The sequence below is a fragment of the Polyodon spathula genome, chromosome 14 (assembly GCF_017654505.1).
Source record: "Polyodon spathula isolate WHYD16114869_AA chromosome 14, ASM1765450v1, whole genome shotgun sequence".
NCBI classification, from domain to species: Eukaryota; Metazoa; Chordata; class Actinopteri; order Acipenseriformes; family Polyodontidae; genus Polyodon; species Polyodon spathula.
In genome coordinates, this window is record NC_054547.1 from 11,858,585 (window position 1) to 11,879,492 (window position 20,908).

The 20,908-nt window shown below is 37.2% G+C and overlaps 1 protein-coding gene across 1 annotated transcript; it reads left to right on the plus strand.

Moving 5' to 3' along the window:
- The first annotated feature begins 356 nt into the window (after positions 1–356).
- On the plus strand, positions 357–8,997 carry LOC121326441 (RAB6-interacting golgin-like). Its single transcript, XM_041269707.1, is given in 6 exon segments — positions 357–502; positions 1,286–1,622; positions 1,996–2,097; positions 2,219–2,359; positions 5,270–5,448; positions 5,451–8,997. Coding segments are annotated over 6 exon segments (969 nt in total). The 5' UTR covers positions 357–447; the 3' UTR covers positions 5,606–8,997.
- Positions 8,998–20,908: the final 11,911 nt, after the last annotated feature.

Genomic DNA, 20,908 nt, shown 5'->3' on the forward strand with positions numbered 1-20,908 from the left:
GTATGAATAAATGCATACCTGTCAACATTGACTTTTCAAAATACGGGAGGTTTTGTAAACTGAAAATGCTAAGAAAGTCACAATGGTTTTGATGTCGGCCAACGTCCCGTTGTCATGGGAACTGCTCGAAGCACGTGATCGTCCCGTCCCCCGTCCCGCAGTAAAAAATATGATATGAAATAAATAAAATAAAATAAAATGAAATCCACCCACATATTAAATTGTTATGAATGATATTCTTTGATCTAGGGTTGTACAATTCATGTAAATCAATCGCTTTGTCAGGCTTCATACCTGACTGCAATAGGGGTCCTCGTTTGGGTCCTGTACGTACCTGTGGTGGTTGCTTAGCAAGCAAGCAAAGAGCGTAGTCATTTTGAGTTATGCTTATGATTTTTTTAGTCGTTGAGATTAAAGGATTTTGTCGTGCACTTGTGAGGCTCGGCAATGGCTGGCTGGGCGGGATTTTCAGAGGAAGAACTTCGTAGACTGCAGCAGAAAGGTATGGGAAACTAGAACAATTATTGATTAGGGCTTTGCTTCATTGCCAGTCTCGCCTGTGTGGTGCAAAATGTCTTGTACAAAATCTGTGTCACTAGCACTGTAATGCAATACGTGCCCACACAAGGTAGTTTTAGGAGGATGGGTATTTTAATTAACATTAACATTTAAGTACCTGCCTTTGTACTGCAGCAATCAATGTATGTATGTATTTGTTTTATGTAATTGATTATATTTTGGGCAATAGATTTGTATTAATAATAACATTCTGCTATTAAATTTCTGATTAAACATTGGATAATATGTTAAAGCGAAGCCTGCGTTAATTGAGGATTCTTGTGTTTGGAACTAAACAGAAGGGAAATTCTTGTCACAATTCAGTGACCAGTAAAACAATAAATAGTAGCATATATGTCAAACAAAACACAGAAATCCACAACATGCATGTCAAATCGTCAGACACTTCAAATAAATTGCTCTGCAATTAGGGTTGTATGTTGGGGCTTCTGTGAGAGTGGAAGTGGTTCTCTGAAATGTTAAATATTTTTACTTGAGGCATGTCTACTATGAAGTACATAGGAGTCCTGTCTTATTGCCTGTAATGATTATTTGGTATCTTATGAAAGCACACAAAAGTAAACATCACAAAGTTTACTTTTGGGATGATTTTATTTTCTGCCTGGTGCCCTACAGTATGTCTTATTACTTAACTTAATGGTAACATTCCAAAATGCCCAGTTATTGTTTGATAGTCTCAGCTCATTTGTTTTGTGTTCTCTCACAGAACAACCTGCACGTAATGGCCCAGTGCGGGGCCGAAGACAACCTCTGACCAATAGGAGCCGTCAGCAGTTGCAGCAAGAAAGAGCCATGCATCAGGCAGCTCAGCTGAATGAAGCCCCTTCAATCCCTCCTGAGCAGCAGCTGTCCTGGCCCAAACCACAGCCTTCTACTCAGAAGGCACAAGCATCAGCACCAGCACTAGCCCGGGAGAAGGAGGCCATTCACACAGCTAAGAGCCAGGAGAATGAGCCCCGAGTCCTGACCTATCCCAAACCACAAGGAACAGAAGCAGAAAAGTGTCCAGCCTTTGAAGAACCAGAGAAGCAGCAGTTGGAATTGTTAGTAAGTCTATGAGTTTAAGGCGGGTCAGGATTTAGGCTAATTTTTGCTTGAAAAATGTAAGGCATGTGGTTATAAGTGACTTTTCTCATAGGCCTTATGTATAGAGCCATAGACTGAATTTCCTACAAATTGAAACTATTGAATGTTAATCAGATTTATTTTTTAAATACATGACTTCCCATCACTTTACTACATATAAGAAATAGGGCAATCCTATTAATTTAGTTAATAGGTAAATCAAAATTACTGTCTTACTTTGACAAGAAATTAGTCGCAGGGTGCATAAGAACATTGTAGCTGCTCTATATTGTAAAGCTGTGTTTTAGTTCTCAACGCTGTTCACACTATTCTGTTGGTGTTCTCTTAAAGGAGAGAGAAAACTCGTCTGCAGCATCTGCAGCAGGAACAGCGATTCATGGAAGAGAAGAATAAACGGAAAAAGGCAGTTCTGTCAAAAGCCATTGCAGAAAGGTAGGAGCAATGCACATTACTAATGGAACAAGAGACTGGAGATGAGATTGTCAGCAACACAAATGTTGATTGTTAATACTCTTTTCTATTGTTCTAAAGTTAAAACTGATTTTCTTTGTAGGTCTAAGCGCACACAGGCAGAGGCTATGAAACTGAAGCGAATCCAGAAGGAGCTGCAGACGCTGGATGACATGGTGTCCAATGACATCGGGATTCTGCGCAGCCGCATTGAGCAAGCCAGCTGGGAGTATTCCCAAGCAAGGTACTGTAAGCACTTAAATGGGCTAGGGGCTGTAGTTTTCTTTTTAAAACAAGACTTGGCAGATTTGTGTATTGTTCCATTAGTGTGTTGATCTGAAACGTTACCAAACTTTTCGTGGCCTTCTACTGCAGTGCACAGAACAACATACAGAATTTTCAACTGTAGTCTCTTTTGATTGTCCTCCTGACAGTAAATCTGCCCCCCAACATGACATCCCCTGAAGAGCTACATTAGGAATCATTCTATTCTCTACTAAACAATTACATACATACATACATACAGCTCTGGAAAAAATTAAGAGACCACTGCAAAATTGAGTTTCTCTGGTTTTACTATTTATAGTTATGTGTTTGGGTAAAATGAACATTTTTGTTTTATTCTATAAACTATTGACAACATTTCTCCCAAATTCCAAATAAAAAAATATTGTCATTTAGAGCATGTATTTGCAGAAAATGACAACTGGTCAAAATAACAAAAAAGATGCAGTGTTGTCAGACCTCGAATAATGCAAAGAAAATAAGTTCATATTCATTTTTAAACAACACAATACTAATGTTTTAACTTAGGAAGAGTTCAGAAATCAATATTTGGTGGAATAACCCTGATTTTCAGTCACAGCTTTCATGCATCTTGGCATGCTCTCCACCAGTCTTTCACATGGATGTTGGGTGACTTTATGCCACTCCTGGCGCAAAAATTCAAGCAGCTCGGCTTTGTTTGATGGCTTGTGACCATCCATCTTCCTCTTGATCACATTCCAGAGGTTTTCAATGGGGTTCAGGTCTGGAGATTGGGCTGGCCATGACAGGATCTTGATCTGGTGGTCCTCCATCCACACCTTGATTGACCTGGCTGTGTGGCATGGAGCATTGTCCTGCTGGAAAAACCAATCCTCAGAGTTGGGGAACACTGTCAGAGCAGAAGGAAGCAAGTTTTCTTCCAGGACAACCTTGTACTTGGCTTGATTCATGTGTCCTTCACAAAGACAAATCTGCCCGATTCCAGCCTTGCTGAAGCACCCCCAGATCATCACCGATCCTCCACCACATTTCACAGTGGGTGCGAGACACTGTGGCTTGTAGGCCTCTCCAGGTCTCCGTCTAACCATTAGACGACCAGGTGTTGGCAAAGCTGAAAATTGGACCCATCAGAGAAGATGACCTTACTCCAGTCCTGTACGGTCCAATCCTTATGGTCTTTTGCAAACCTCAGCCTGGCTGTTCTTTGCTTCTCATTGATGAAGGGCTTTTTTCTAGCTTTGCATGACTTCAGCCCTGCCCCTAGGAGCCTGTTTTGAACCGTCCTCGCTGTGCACTTCACCCCAGCTGCCGTTTGCTATTCTTTTTGTAGGTCACTTGATGTCATCCTACGGTTGCTGAGTGACATTCGAATGAGTTGACGGTCATCCCGGTCAGTGGAGAGTCATTTTCGCCCTCTGCCGGTCTGTAGCTTTGTTGTCCCCAATGTGTGCTGCTTGACCTTGTTCTTATGACCCGCCATCTTTGAAATTTTAAGGATGGAAGCAACCGACGCTCACTGTACCCCTCTGCCAGTAAAGCCAGAATTGAACCCTTCTTTTCCTCCCTCAAAACTTTCCTTTTCAACTTTTGGGCATGGTCAATAGTTATTTTTTTGATTCCAATTACTTTTGAGGTACTACTAGCACTGTTTTGCCATCCAGCTGGTCCTATTGCAAGAGGATAGTGATGACCACAGGAGTGGTTTTTATACTTTTCCTCGTTAAATAAGATTTGGTTCAGGTGATCCCCTAATCAGTACCTCATTTAGTAGAATGAGGTGTGCCTGTGTTGGAATTCAACACACTGGAATGGAATAGCTGCCATACATGTAGAGATGCTGATTTAAGAAAAATTTGCAGTGGTCTCTTAATTTTTTCCAGGTGTGTGTGTGTGTGGAAGGGGTGTGGGTAGTTCACTGACTAGGAGACAGACAGGTGTACTTGAAAACACCACACAGGGTGCCCAGTTTTATTTGCAAACAGTTCTTGCTTTTTCCGGCAGAGGGCACTGTTGACCGTGGGCTGCCTATCAACGATGATAGACAGCACCACGGAAATACCACAGCTGGTACGTGAACAGCAAGTGCACTCGCAGGTGCTCAAAGAAATAATAATGAAAACAGAAGGCGAAAAGAACAAGGGAAAATAAAACAGTAATAAAACTACAAATAAAAGGTGCTGCACTCGGCAGCGTTATCCCGGTCGTCGCTACCCGCACGACCCGGATCACCGTCCTACTCTGTAGGCTAACTAGCCTGTTCTGTCACAATACGCTGGGGTCTGCCCAAGGGTTCCCCGCTCTCTCTGTCTCGCTATGCAACTCTTTGTTTCGCCTGATTCACGGTCCTGGATCAGAGCTTCCGCACTCTCGTTGCGTCTAAGTGGGCAGACCTGAGGAAACAGCAGAGCATTTTTTTATAGGGCTAGCAATCTGCCAAGACTCGCCTCTCAGCCATTCAGAGAGGGGGAAAGTCCACACACCCACTTTCCCACCTCCCCGTGTCACTGCCATGACTCACAGGCGGTTGTTGGACGACTGTCGCCCTCTTCCTGCAGCCCGTGAACACGCCAGCAGAGTCAGCACAGATCTCTCCCTGTTACAATATATATATATATATATATATATATATATATATATATATATATATATATATATATATATATATATATATATAACATTTATTTATTTATTTGAGGAGTAGTGTTCCATTTTTTTAATAAACAAGAAGCCCTTCAGGTTTTTACAAGCAGCGGAAGAGTAAAAAAAGTGGGTGAAATGTGTGCTAATGTATAAATAAAAGGAAAATATAAACAAATCAGTTATTTAGTTCTAAGATGCATGTCTAAGTCTGTGACTTATTATTGTATTGTTTGGGTTCTCTTTCCAGGAAGCGTTTTGAAAAGGCAGAGGTGGAGTATGTGTCAGCGAAGCTGGACCTGCACAAGAAGATGGATGTGAAGGAGCAGCTTACAGAGCACCTGTACACCATCATCCAGCAGAATGAGCTGCGCAAAGCCTACAGACTGGAGGAGCTCATGATGCTGCTGGAGATGGAGACAGATGAGAGAGGCTAGAGCTGAAGATTGAGGTTGAGAGGCTGTTGTGGCAGCAGGAAGCTCAGTCTGGGAATGGGGAGGGGAACAGCGCACAGACTGGAGACCAAGCAAAGGAAGACTGCAGCAGCAGCAGTACAAGTGGAGAAGAGGAAAGCAGAGGACAGTAAGCTCTGTGACTCTGCAAAGGAGCAATATTTTGAAGACACTAAATCACAGAATTTTAGTATGCATTGTGAAATGCAAGCTGCTGAAGAATGAAGGGTCCACCTGCACAATATGAGAAGGGTGGTGGGGGTATAATGTATGACTAACAAGATTCCCAAACAAGATTTAAAATTGTTGGCAGTGATACAGTTTTTTAATAGAATGAAAATTTTAATGTGATGGGCATAACTTCCTGTCTCTGTTTTGAAGCAGCCTCAGGATACCCGGTAGTGACATCATAGAGGGAGAAGGCAAACAAAGGACAGAATGACATTCACGGAGACATACCCATTTTTAAATGCTTCTTATTTGTGTTGTAGCTGGTTGTTTCAATCAGGCAAACGAACAAAAGAATATTAGTATTCACCGTTTTCCGAAAGACCCAAGAATGCAGCACATATGAGAGAAAAGTTAAAACAGCCTGCGCGAAGTGCAATATGTCAAACTGGAAGTACACCTACATATATAGTGTGCATCTTCCGCCAGATAGTTTTGAAGAAAGACCTGTGATGATGATGATGGCAGAGATTAATTTGTATTTATTTTTAGATTTGGCGTATTTTTGCTGGTGTTTCTTTTTACCTTTGAGTGATGCCCACCATTTTTGCCACAGTATTTGCATAGTAGTGTCTCAGACACTAGAGTTCTTTTAATGAATGACCATTCTGCAGTATATATTTCTGACAATTAAGCCAACCTCTATTTTTTAGATGGAGGAGAGTCTGATAGTTGTGGTTTGATTTTTGACTCCTATTATTTAATAACCAAGTAAACATGCGATTTGATAATGGAAGCAAGGTGACATTTGTGCGGCAGTTTCAGTTTCTAAACTGGTTAATAAGCAACCTGGCTCAGAGATTTTTAGTATGTCAATGCTGCAATAAACTGTCAGTGAAATATAGTATTAAGAACCATGAATTAATTAAAAAAAATAAACCTATATTAAAATAATAATATTTTATGAACATTCAGGGAGTATCCATCATTTATTAAAAAGCGTAGTATTCCGTGTTGCCAAGACGCTGATTCTTCGTGGACGTCTGCTGTCACTCCGGTCCTTCTGCGTTGGTGTTGTTGGAGTCTCTTTCTGAGTTTGACCCTTCTGATTGAGAGGCATAAAGCTCCAATTGGTACGGGACACAATCCCTGTTTTCTCTCTGTACATCAGATCCATCACTACATGATTCACATTCATAAGAGGTGTCTGAAACTGACAAAGTTAGGCTACTCTTACTTTCACTGTCGCTGTCAGCAATACTGGCAGATGCAAGGAGCCTGCGGGTATCTCCCTCTTTTTTATGTTTTTGGTAAAAGTTAAATTCCATGTCATACATAAAAGAAACACATTTACACATTTAGGCAGTATACCACATGAAAATATATCTATGTTATGGTGCAATGTAAACTGCTCTGAATAAGGGTTTTCTGATGGTACTGTAATCACAGAATATAAACAAGGTCAATCCAAACTATTTTCATTAACATTGTTTCCAACCAAGCTTTACACACACATCCACCAATGTTTTGCTTGTCAGTTGTTTTGTACAGGGGGTGGTGGAAAGTTATATATTGTATTTAATATTTGATACAAAGATGAATGTGTGTAAATACTGAATGTAAACTCTTCCATACATCTTCCTGTTCCATCTGCTAGTATATGGAAGTCTCATACATACATCACAAACATTTGAATGACTATACAATGTATCTTGACAACTGCTTCTCAATTATGATGAAGTTTGGTATTGAATTGTGTTCTTCAGCATTTGAGAATGTAGATTGTGGTTGCCTCATTTTCCTCCAGTTTCTTGAGCGCTCCGATTGGTTAGGTTTAGAACTGACATCCTGAATTTGATGGATGGGTGTAATAAATGATTCTGCATACTGTGGGTGTAGAGCATGGTGATTTGCTTTTTTTTTTTTTTTTTTTTTTATCTTGGGAACCCTTCAATTGTAATATGGTTCATGGGCATTTGTTAGACATTATTTCACCTGTATTATGGTTTATTTATTTGTGTTTCTATAATAACTCTTGCAGTATCTTTGGGAGGGGGTATTTAGAATTGCATCTCGTTTACGGACCTTGTCACAACAATGATGGCATCTTGAGTTTGGCAACAAATACAAAAGTTAGGACTACCAATAAATTGCTTGATAGCAATTAAGGCACTGTACTTAATTATTTACAGACTTTTTACATGCATTTTAAACAAAAATGTTGGCTAAAGTCAGAGGTTGTACAAAATAAATGTTGATAGGTATTAGTTGTTCATGTTTGATGCCTTGCATGTTTTATTCTGCTGCTTCTGTTAATCCACTAACATCTATTACATTACAAATGGATGGTGTAAATATTACTTATCATTCAACTAGTTGACAAATTCGTCAGATTTATTTTTAGTTTAGTAGTTGTTTGTCTTATGATATGTGTTATGGAGTCTTGGTGGTCCAGTGGTTAAAGAAAGGGTCATTTACCAGGCGGTTCCAGATTCAATCCCAACCACTGACTCACAGAGCAAGTCACTTACCCTCCTTCGGATGAGACTTAAAACCAAGGTCCTATTGCAAGTGACTCTGCAGCAGCAATTGTGATGCATAGTTCACCCTCAAGTCTCTAAGTCGCTTTGGATAAAAGAGTCTACTAAATAAGTGTTCTACAGTAATACCTATACCGCATGTGAAAGCTTGAACAGGCTTTTGACGTATAAATGATCACATACTGATTAGTCATTGACTTAAAATAGCAGCCTGTGATCTAGCTTTAATGTTTGAAATCCGTGAACACATGTATTATTAGGCAAACACAATTACACTTTAATTTGAAACATGAAATGCCACTGGACGAGTTTGAACAGTATCTAACTTTAATGTTGATTCATTAATAAATGTGTTCATCCCATTTTCCAGTGACTTCTGAGCCACTTTGTCTAAAGTGAAATGAGATGTATATCTTGTGTAAATGACTGCAGGAGTTCTGACTATAGAAGTTGTCTTTGGGAACCTGACATTCGGTTTATACAAATGTGCCATGAACGTTTGCTTTTTTTGAGTTAGAGCAGCCTAATAATGAAAACACTGTTCCTGATAAGGTATGTTACCAAGTACGATTGAGTCTGTCAGTATTGTGCTTCGTTTGTGTTTTACAATGAAAACTATGATGATGATGATTTTAACAAAAAATATTTCAAAGAAATATTCTGCAGTCCAAAGATAAAATCATTTTGCAATACAGCCAATATCAATGTTTAAGTAATTATGTGTTTACTTTGTTTACACAGACTTCATTTAAAAAAAAAAGTACATCTTAAAGTATTTGTAAGCAACACTAATGTGTGTTTTGGTAAACAAATATTACTTTTACTTTTTTATTGTACCTTATTCTCGTGTTTTTTTTTTTTAAAACAACTTAAAACTATGTTGAAAGCTTGATAACTTACCTTGTATCGTTATATCGTTATAAAAATGTTATAATTAAAATACACGTGGAAATAAGATTTAGTTTTGTAAATCATCCGCTTTACTGTTGCTGCATAGTGTTCCGTTTACATTCTAAAACATTTAAGTAAGAACATATGTGCGCAGCAGCGTCGCTAGGGCAAACATGACTGCGTTTGCGAAGTGCTGAGACAGATTAGAAATCGAGTCTCATGCCTGGGCTAACGCATATCAAATAGCGAATCATGCGCCCAGCCAATCAAAGCACAGTTGGAGAGTAATGTTACAACCAGTAAAGATTCAAAATTCCCTTTAAGAGGACCTGTGCGTCTGAGAATACTTACGAAATAAAAGTAGTAATCTATATGCAGAATTAATTTACATATTTTTCACTTGCTGAGCGAGCGAGCAATGGGTGAGAGAAACATTTTCACTCAGGAGTTTTCCCTAAGTTTGGCATGAATCGCTTACCTTTTGACCGTGAGCACCGTCACTGCCTTTGTTTAAATGTGTTCCAGTTAAAAACAATATGCTGATGGTACGCATTTGAATCTTATACAACAATAACAAAATCCGTTTTTTTTTTAAATTGGTCCGCATGCGTACCTATGAACCCCTGTCTAAAAGGATTTGTCTGACCTGCCTGACACTTGCAGCATCTGCAATCTACTCTGGTGTTTCAAGTTCAGCATCTGCTTCACTCAAACCCTGTAATCTTTCCTCTGTGATTGCAACATCCATTACGTGCAGCTTGCGTAAAACACAAGAAGCCAGGGTGATATTGCTAACCTTCTGAGGAGTGTGCTGTAGTGTTCCCTCAGAGACATCCAATTCACATTTTGAGGATTCGAAATGTTCGTTCAGTTGCAGCACCAGCACATTTAAAGCTGCTGCCACCTGCGAATTAGCGTGGATGAACAAGTCATGAGCGGAGCAACGATAGTCTGCATACACATGTGTGATGTAGTTGTTTGCATCACAGATCACACACTACTTGCATGTTGATAGAATAGGTCCCCTTACGATTTACATAGAAGTATATATTCTGTGTTAGTGCACGTACCTTAGTGCTACAAGCAGTGTGCTCTCCGCATGTCTCCTTCCAGGTCAGTCTGAAGCAGCTGGCAGATGTCAGTGATTGTCTTTAGAGGCAAAATCGCTGCATCTATTGTTTGTCAGACTGGCTCAGAAAAGACAGATGACTTTTAAATATCTGGGAACGTCTCCCTCTTCACTCTCTGTCTGGCAACGTATAAATTATTTATTTATTGATTTATTAGTAGCCAGCCTTAGCCAGGGCGACTATACAATTGAATCAAAAATACAGAGTATCACATTACAGAGTATCACATTATAAAATATCACATCAATCCAGTGTGCACTGCATACTTCTCTTATTTCTCTTTTTGCCCCCTCTTCTTTGCCTGCTTCCCTGGTAGTTTCACCAGTATTTCTAGTCGACCATGTAATTTGCGCACACTTTAGACCTGGTTTTCACAGGTCTACTGAAACGCTAACGCTGCTGATAGTTTGCTAAATCGCTACATTATTTAAATGAGGACACTCCCCAAGTTCAGCCCATGTCAAGCACTGACGCTAACTTGCCGAGTGGTCACAAAAACACATGTTGCTAAAGGATGTGTAAGCAAAGTCTGTTTGCCTGCACATGCTCCCGATTCCGGTGTGCTAACTATGCGCAAAGTGTTTTGCGATTGCCTCAGCGGTTTGCGAATGTTGCTAAACAGGGCAATAAGAGTTTTTTTTTTTTTTTTTTTTTTTTTTTTTTACATGTACATACTTACTAAAATGTTTCGATCTTAACTGAACAAACTTTATTTTTCATGTACATTTTAGAAATAAGGTGCTAGTACGAATGGTCTAGGTCTGGGAAGGTTTGCCTCCCCAAACGGTTCTATATGCACAATCTCTGGTCTAAAAGCTGTTTAATAAACTGTGAATAACTTATATGTTTCAGCGGCTTGCAGGTTTATCCACTATTAGAACAAATGTGTTAAATCCAACACAGTTTAACACAATCCATACAAGGACAACACAATTTTGTGTTAAAATTAACAACACAATAACGTGCTTTTCTTCCACAATACTGCATTTAGCCACATAGACTTGTTAAAATGATACATTATTGTGTGGTGATTTGTTCATTTCAACACAAAATTGTGTTGTCCCTGTATGAACTCAGAACTGTGTTACATTTAATACATTTGTACCGCGACCTTGTAAAGGATTAAGCGGTTAATGATAATGGATGGATGGATGGATTTAATACATTTCTTCTAAGAGTGCGCATTGCCGTTTTCTTCTGCTCACATATAATTAGGACTTGAGGCAGTATCCGCGTGCATTTTGTTTTTAATGCACCTTTTTTTTTTTTTGTAAATACTCGTTTCTTAAAATAATAATAATAATAATAATAATAATAATAATAATATAATAATAATAATAATAATAATAATAATAATTACAAAAGATTATTTAAAAGTTTGGAGTCTGTCATGTTTTTGTAAAAAAAAATCAATGCAAACTGTAGATAATCAAGTTAAAAATTTAAAAATGAAACACAAATTATACACATTTTACTTTTTATTATAATGTTTTAGATTTTTTTTTTTTTTAAATAGATACAAATACAGTTAAGTCAGTTCAAAGACAAAGGCACATTTACTGAGAGCATTACAATAATTCCACCTGTATAAAACGAGCAAGACATTGTTAATATAAATAGTCTTTCGTGCAATTAAGTTTTGTTTCTTGCTAAAAAAAATAATTTTAAAGTATTTATCCCCATCATCCTTATTGCCGACCTTTGCACTTGCTTCAATATAGGGATACAAAGAAGGTCTGTGTTTTCTTGAATCCACTTCGATTTTTACAGTGTAGTTTATACTTTTAAAAATATACATGGAAATGTAAACAATAAAGACATGCATTCCTTACAAGTTGTTTGGAGCTCATCTCCTATCAGCCCTGCATGCTGTGTGAAAGAAAAAATAAGAAGCTGCACAGATCGCTTTTGTTTTTACACGAAGAACCACCGTTTTCCATCCCCTTCATATACTTTTGAAGTATTTAACAGCGGATTATAAATATACAGAGACATACAGCTATAAATGCTTTCAATCATTCCAAACGTCACCTGTAAATAACCAACATAAAGGAGACCCCTTTAGCAGCGCACATTTTCAAACAGAACAAGCTTTGTATCTTCAAGAATGAATCAGGATTGTAACTTTTGTAACGTTTGTATTGCCTGTACAAATATAATCACCTTATTTCAAAACAATAATCATCAGTGCACTCGACATAAATAGGGGAGATTAGCAACTTGATTATAATGACTTGAATTTTCCCTCGGCATAATGAAAACCATACGACGGGGCAGAAGGGGTTGTATAGCTATAACATACATTAGGTATAAAGGTATAACATTCAGTAAAATGTAGGATTTGACTTCAGATGACTACTTTCCCTTCTAACTGTTCGTGATTTATGTGGAGCCAGTTTCCCCAGACAGGTTGGAAAAGGCTCTGTAACCCGAGAAGTGAAAAGACGATCAGCTTTTATTGAAAAGATGTGCCTCTGGCATGCATTACTTGCAGAATTTAAACATTGACACGCATGTATACGAAATAAATTAAATTGATTGGATTAACACAAATCATTAATTATAGGAGCATTTTTAGTGTTGGGTATTTTAGAGGTGCACTTTGGAACTATAAACTCCGCTTTGTTAACCTTTTACTCCGACAAGGTAACAGGACGCTTAAAAAAGAATACCACAATGCCGAAGTACTGCAGTACATTAGAGCAGTTTAAGCGGAATCTGTTACAGACATATCTGTCATGCAGTTAAATGTTACATGGGGGTTTAATATCATAATAGGCCCCTATAGCCATGCCTACTTGTACAGATGTAACAAGTAGGTCTATACTTTTTTAAACGCAAGTCAGGCTCAATGTTGCATGCGTGCTGTTTTGATTATTTTTGTACAGTTATATAGTTTTGATGCTGTATACAGTTTTTTATTTTGTATGCAATATTCCTCTAGACAGTATCATACGCTTTTTATGAATAAATCCAGTTATCTCTTTTGTAAACCCTTGTTATTATCGAAATGTGTTAACACACTTGGGAATGTTATACATATACAATACTATACATTCATTGTCTCCAAATAAAAATGCATACATTGAAAGAATTTGAGAACTGTGTCTGGCTTCTGTTGCCTGCACAAGATTACACATTTTTGTCTTTTACTCTAGTGTTGTTAATGTTGATTGTTTTTCAAATATAAAAAACAATACGTTATTTGTAATCTGCAATTTTACAAAAGCCCCACAATATACAAAGCCACAAATGAGTGGGTAACACGTTTGAATAAAAGGATTAGAACCTACCATAACGGTGTATAATAGTGTATATCAAGGGTTATATCGAAAAGTATTGATATTGATGCAGACCTGTTGTAAATGTAAACATTTCCATAAGCCTGCATATTAATAACTATATATTAATAATAAATGTATGCATTGTGGTATCACATACCCACCGTTCAACAGAAAAAGCGAAGTTGCAATGGGTTAACCATTAAAGGAAAGCTCGCGCTAAATGACAAATTAACACATTTTTTATGCATGCAGACAACCTTTCAAAAAAAACTGCAGTTAAAATAGAATTTAGTCCCATCAATCTATCAATCTTATTCATTGAAACATTACAAGATATTTAGTAAGGAAATGGATTACGTGTTCGAGAAAAGTGAAATGAGACTTAGACAAAAAAAAAAAAAAAGCTATGTGTAACAAACAAGCACTGAATCAGTTGTTAATCGTTGGATTGTGGCAGTCCTGTCTACAATAACAGCACTTTTTTCACATATATTCCAGCGTCATTTTTAATTAATACCATTTTAATACCGTTTCATTTTAGAATCAGAAACATATTTAAAGCGAGGAATAATTTTAGTAAGAATACAAAGTGGCACCTGTCTGTAAAGCTATGAACCACACACATACAATTGACATTTTAGAATTATTTACATAAAGTAAAAACAGGTGGCGCATAATTAACTTTATCGTTAACAGATTCCATAACTTGACATTTCGGGTTTGAATGTAATAGGCTATTTAAAATGTATGTAGTTCATGCCCCCATTGGACTTGTTTCTAGAAAATAAACATGAAAAATAGCTAAATAATAGTTGCCATTTTTGTAGAAATGCTATATAGTTATGAAGAGACAATTTGATGGATAATTACTAGATAAGGACCGTCATCATATGTTAATAAGCATCGTTCATGAAATCACAACCACCAGCTTTTATTATATGATGTTATTCAGCCTTCCAATTATTCCATTGTGATTCTCCACAGTCTAGCAAACGCTGAATCCCAGAATCCAAAAACATTGATCATGGGGCATTTTCACAAGGAATCGTTGGATTTCCAAAATGTGTGTGCTTGCACCGTTCTCTTCGACTATATGTGCATCCCAAAAAGACAAATGTTTAATTACCATGCGTACCATAAGGCAATACGGTTTGAGTCAGATGCTACCATATCGTGTTGTCTTAAAAGGACAGAAAAAATACATACAAGAGCGCAAAAAAAAAAATTGGTTAGCTTTTTTTTTTTTTTTTTCGAATTCACAAGAATAATACTCTACAAATTCATTGGCTTACTGATTAACAATATGTTTGTATATATTCTTTTGGTAACGCCTTATAACTACGTATACCTAAATTGGGAACTGAAATGTACTCGGTGGTAATTATAGCATTAGAAGAAGGAAGGAACATCCTGGTGGTAGTTACACACACTTTCAAAACATTTTCAACCGAAGATCAACAAGTATTGAGTAAGGCTCAAACCACCAGCAATGATTTTATTATGTAAGTTTAAACCTATACATTACCCAAAAAATAGTGATGGTGACGATTATTAGGCCTATTGATAATATTAAATCATAATCCAATTAAATCTGAACGGCGTAAATATGGATTTAGTTTTTCTAGTAAAACAACCGCGTAAATAAATTCGACACGCACCTTGTAAATTCTAGTGAAGTGAAACTTTGAATAAAATAACTCTGTTTTATTGAAATAAAACAGAGGAATAGTTCTGCCGTTTTTAACTAAACTCATATGTATACTCTAAATCAAACCAATATTTAATCCCAGAAGTATAAATGTAGCCGTTTCTGAAATGTAAATCCTATCACATACATAAATGTTTTTTTTCAATGCATTTTTAAACCATTCATAAGCAGCCGTTGTACTATATATGCAGTGACTTGAAGACCACGCAAACAGTTGTTTAAAATGTCATCAGCGGCTTCCCATATAAAATTAAACAATACTTGTATGAGTCTATTTTACACCAAAATCCTTCATAATGATCTCGTAATAATTATTAATAATAATAAAAAAAAAAATGTATTTGATGTTGCTTTATTTTAAGTGTACTTGGTGTGATATTCTGAATTTATAATAAATTAGCGGTGGACATAAAGTAGACTATATACTTTTTGCTTTACCACATTAAATTGACATTTAAATAACAATTTTAATCAAAGGTGACACTTTACATTTGACACATTACATTTTATATTTGCACTAAACTGTGTGTGTGTGTGTGTGTGTGTGTGTGTGTGTGTGTGTGTGTGTGTGTGTGTGTGTGTGTGTGTGTGTGTGTGATCTGATTATTACATTGGTGTTAAATGTTTCTTGAAAAGTTAAATTGAATTTATGCGTTTTTAACATGTTAATTTCTGTTTTGGATGGATGTCTAAAAAAGATCTAATGTAAAGTGCTAATATACAGAGAAAACCCTACATGTTAAACTGGAAACAATTATATATTATAATATATATACTATATATAATATATAGTATATATATATATATATATATATATATATATATATATATATATATATATATATATATATATATATATATATAATATATATATACACACACACACACACACACACACACACACACACACACACACACACACACACTATACTATAACCTAAAGATCCAAATACATTCATTTATGTAATTTTTAAGAAAACAAATCCAGTGCCTTCTTTCCTCTGGAAAAAAACAAAAAAAAAACACAGTGGTGCCAATTTGTCTGCCCAGTCTCATTTCTTGGCTTTAGTTTTCAGTGAAGAGAAATTTGTGGGAATTCTGTCCCTCCGGGGGAGAGTTATCTGATACCCAACCGGGACCGAGGTTTGGGGCCAAACTTCAAAATACCTTTTTTTTCCCCACTAAATGTGTATCAGATCTACAATTTCCGTTGGGCAATTATCTTCGTTTTGACTTTTCTCGATGCTCAAATCGCGTTTTTCCCCTTCCATCTCAACCCGACCTGATTGATTTGATCCTTTTACCATTCTCGCCTGCCCCGCTTCACGAGGAACAGCGCTGTCCAGTGACCCCAGGTGCTGATTAAAGGGGCGCCGTGACCTCGGGTTGGTTTTATTTCCCTCATTTGGCAATAAAACTCAGTCCTTGATGCCTCGTGGCGCTTACTGCTTATCGAAACTTAAAATGCGACAGTCACGTTCTATTTTTGCAAAGACAGTTTAAAATGCTTCCTCGATTCGCTGCCATGATGCACCGCTTCTTGTTCAAAAATATGAATTCCTTTACAAAAATCGAATGCCTAATTCTTTCTTTCTTTGATCGATAATATTTTCTATGATGCTGGTAAGAAACACATTGTTGTTTTTTGATAGGTATATTTTGCAGTAGATTATAAATGCATTGCTTGTTTCCCACTGTATTAGTTAATTTGGTAACCCGAACTTTGGTGCGTGAAGTAAATAATTAAAATAAACCCCAATATGTGTCTATAATATGTCCCATCAGCTGTTTGTTTAATTCTTAAACGTTTGTTTTTGCTGCAGTAACAGTAATATTTAAAAGCTATATTTATTCATTTGCGTGTAATGATTCAATGCTGTAATGTATTTCCGAGACATTCTGATTTGTATAGTTTCTAATAGGCAAAGATGTGTAATCGTTTAAAAAAACAAACAAATAAACAAACAAAAAACACCCTGCTGATATTTCAGAGCGCGAACATAACAGTGTAGGTGTGTGTAGGAATCCTGTCATTAACATTCAAATGAGGAGCAAATATTGCACTGGAGCAGAAGCTTTGTCAATCTGTCCCCGAGTAGCACAGTGCATCTTTGTCAATCTGTCTCCGAGCACAATGCATCTTTGTCAATCTGTCCGCGAGTAGCACAGTGTATCTTTGTCAATCTGTCTTCGAGTAGCACAGTACATCTTTGTCAATCTGTCCCCGAATAGCACAGTGCAGCTTTGTTAATCTGTCCCCGAGTAGCACAGTGCATCTTTGTCAATCTGTCCCCGAGTAGCACAGTGCATCTTTGTCAATCTGTCCCCGAGTAGCACAGTGCATCTTTGTCAATCTGTCTCCGAGTACAATGCATCTTTGTTAATCTGTCCCCGAGTAGCACAGTGCATCTTTGTCAATCTGTCTCCGAGTACAATGCATCTTTGTTAATCTGTCCCCGAGTACCACAGTGCATCTTTGTCAATCTGTCCTCGAGTAGCACAGTGCATCTTTGTCAATCTGTCCTCGAGTAGCACAGTGCATCTTTGTCAATCTGTCCCCGAGTAGCACAGTGCATCTTTGTCAATCTGTCCCCGAGTAGCACAGTGCATCTTTGTCAATCTGTCTCCGAGTACACAGTGCATCTTTGTCAATCTGTCCCCGAGTACCACAGTGCATCTTTGTCAATCTGTCCTCGAGTAGCACAGTGCATCTTTGTCAATCTGTCTCCGAGTACAATGCATCTTTGTTAATCTGTCCCCGAGTACCACAGTGCATCTTTGTCAATCTGTCCTCGAGTAGCACAGTGCATCTTTGTCAATCTGTCCTCGAGTAGCACAGTGCATCTTTGTCAATCTGTGTAGCGCAGTGTATGGTTCATCTCCGCTGGCTGAGCCCGGGCGGCTGCACATTAAAACTGCCCATTAATTCTAAACACTAATCACAAACTGCTTGCGGTGTTCCCACATGAGATCAATCTGCTGTGAATTAGCAACGTATACAGTTTACCAAGCCCGGCGTGAAATTAATTTTAACCTAATGACTGGACACAAGACACGTCCTGTGAAACAAGTTTATATTGTTTCATTACAATCTCTGAGCATTATATATATATATATATATATATATATATATATATATATATATATATATATATATATATATATAGGCTTCCAAATGTATACTAAAACACTACAGATGTTACTCCCACCAACTAAAAAAAAAAAAAATCTAATTTCTCCTGCATCCAATTGTTTATAAAGATTTCAGCAGCTAATTGTATTGTTATTTTCTATGTCTTCAGTTGTCGATGGTTCATGCACTGCTTTTAATTAGCCTGTGTATTGTTTAAGAAACATGCCCCAGTTACCCTGCAATGGCTCTGACAAAAACTGGGACGTGTCATCGAAGCTATTATAGCCATGCATGGCTAAACTGCTGGTCGGCTTTTATGCCACTACTTCTACTTTTTTTTAAATGCTTTTTTTTTTTTTTTTTTGCCCTCATAACATGGTGTTAATTTAAAATAAGAAGGAAAATAGTTGACGGATTTCTGACATTTTATTACAAGCTGGTATATTTTGGTCCACGGTCAAGTGCAGCCGCAGCTGATTCTTAAAGCGAAGAGGATGAGTATCAAATACCCGATCTCCATATTGCCAATAACACGGAGCGAAGGGCAGCGTGTAATTTAGGCGTCGCGGGGTGCAGAGTGATATTTTCTGCACTGTATTTACATTACTAATTCCTACAAACGATATTCTGCAAAAAAAAAAAAAAAAAATAGCGCCCCCTAAGGTTCTCACTAAATTGGAGGAACCTCTTGCAACAGCATAGACACGCCTAGGCATGACGTCTACAAGATGCTGGGATGTCGCCTGAGGGGAGCTTCAAAACCTCAAACAGAGAGAGTAGTGTTGTGGGTTGGCGTCGTCTTGCCCAGAGACGCCTGGAAGTGACTGATTTAATCATTGTACCGTTAGCCGAGTAGGGACTTGGGGATCAACCGTTGACCCTGGGATGGTTCACTGATCTTATTACCCGTCAAACAAGTGGAAATGCTCTACCAGGCACGCTGCCCAATATAACGATTGATAATTAGGGACCGGTTTTAAATATACAATGGGGACTCGTCTACTAGATTCGGAACGGTATTCTGGTTTCTGAGTGACCCACACTTTGGTTGAACAGTGCACATATTTGGGATTTATGTAGCAAAATATGTTCAAGAGCCAGGAATATCAAGACTTAGGAAATGTTTTCATTTTATGTAAATCCTAATCAGCGTCGTAACCAGATTCTACCTAGGTCAAACTTTGCTTTCAAGCTATCTGGCAGTATTTATATGACTGCTTGGTATTTACTATTCAACCTTAAAATCTATATTACACGGCAAACCAACAGAGTAAATGAAGGAGTGTTTTGCACCTTAGTCAAATTTTTAGCACCAGCATTACAAAAAAACTGAGGATACGAGTGTGTCAGTGTGTCCTTGTAGTTACGACCATTGTCTTAATGATTAGATGTCTATTGGTATACTGTGTGCTTTAAAAAAAAGTATTATTATTGTTTATTATCACCCAATATTAAACAGCAGGGAAATGTGAAATGTTGGGCAAATTACACCATAGCGAATGCTTCTGAAATGTGAAAAACGATTTTAATAAATCATATCCCACAGAAAAGTACAGGTATGCTGATTTGTAACAATGACGTGTATGTAATGTACCTATGATGCAACTGCGTATGTTATTATTCTTGTTATTTCCCCAGATCTATAGCCCTGTATTAAGTCTTTGCATCGGACATTAGAACAACGCTCTAAAAGAGGCATTACATTGTTATGTGTCTTAGTCATATCAATCATATTGCAAAATCATAATATTCTCAATATTACATTTAAACACGTCTGTTTTTATGTTTGTAATTGTTGTTTAATCGTATTGTTTATTACGAACTAAATTTACTACCGAAGCCATCATTGCATAATCACCACCTAAAGGGGGTATTATATCGTATATATATATGGTTTACTTAACCTAACTCATCCCTCCGTAGGATAGTGTTTTTTTATTTATTCCCACCGTTAGAATGACAAATTTGCGTCTACTAATATATATATATATATATATATATATATATATATATATATATATATATATATATATAGTTTCTTTTAAACAAGTTTTTTTTTTTCCTTTACCTTTTTGCCAAACTGATTTTAACAGAATTAACTATTTTTTTCAGAATTAACTATTATTATTACTGAAGTTGACTATTTTATCTCACTGGATCCAGACGAGGACATAGTCTATATGTATAGCAGATGCTGAAAAAATATAATTTTACCTTAGCGGTATAATCGAAGCTTACAACGAAATCTGCCCGCCCTGTTAAAAAATAGTTTACGCGAGAAAATAACAATATTTCTAACATGATAGCTTTTTTAAGGTTGAAAAATAAACACATCTCTGAAAGGTGCGATTAAAAAATCAAGCAAAAGCTAGTTAATAAACTTCCTGCAGAGTTCATTTGACGTTTCCTTCCTCGTCTTTGTGTAATCGAAAAAAAAGAAAGAATACTTTCTCCAAACACGTGTTGACAGGGGGTTGAATTTGGGAAGATTTGCACTAGATGAAAAAGACAGACATATTGCACTGGCACCAACATGGGCGCTTAGACTTAAAGGGGAAAGGGGATCTGGAGGAAAGCTAATGA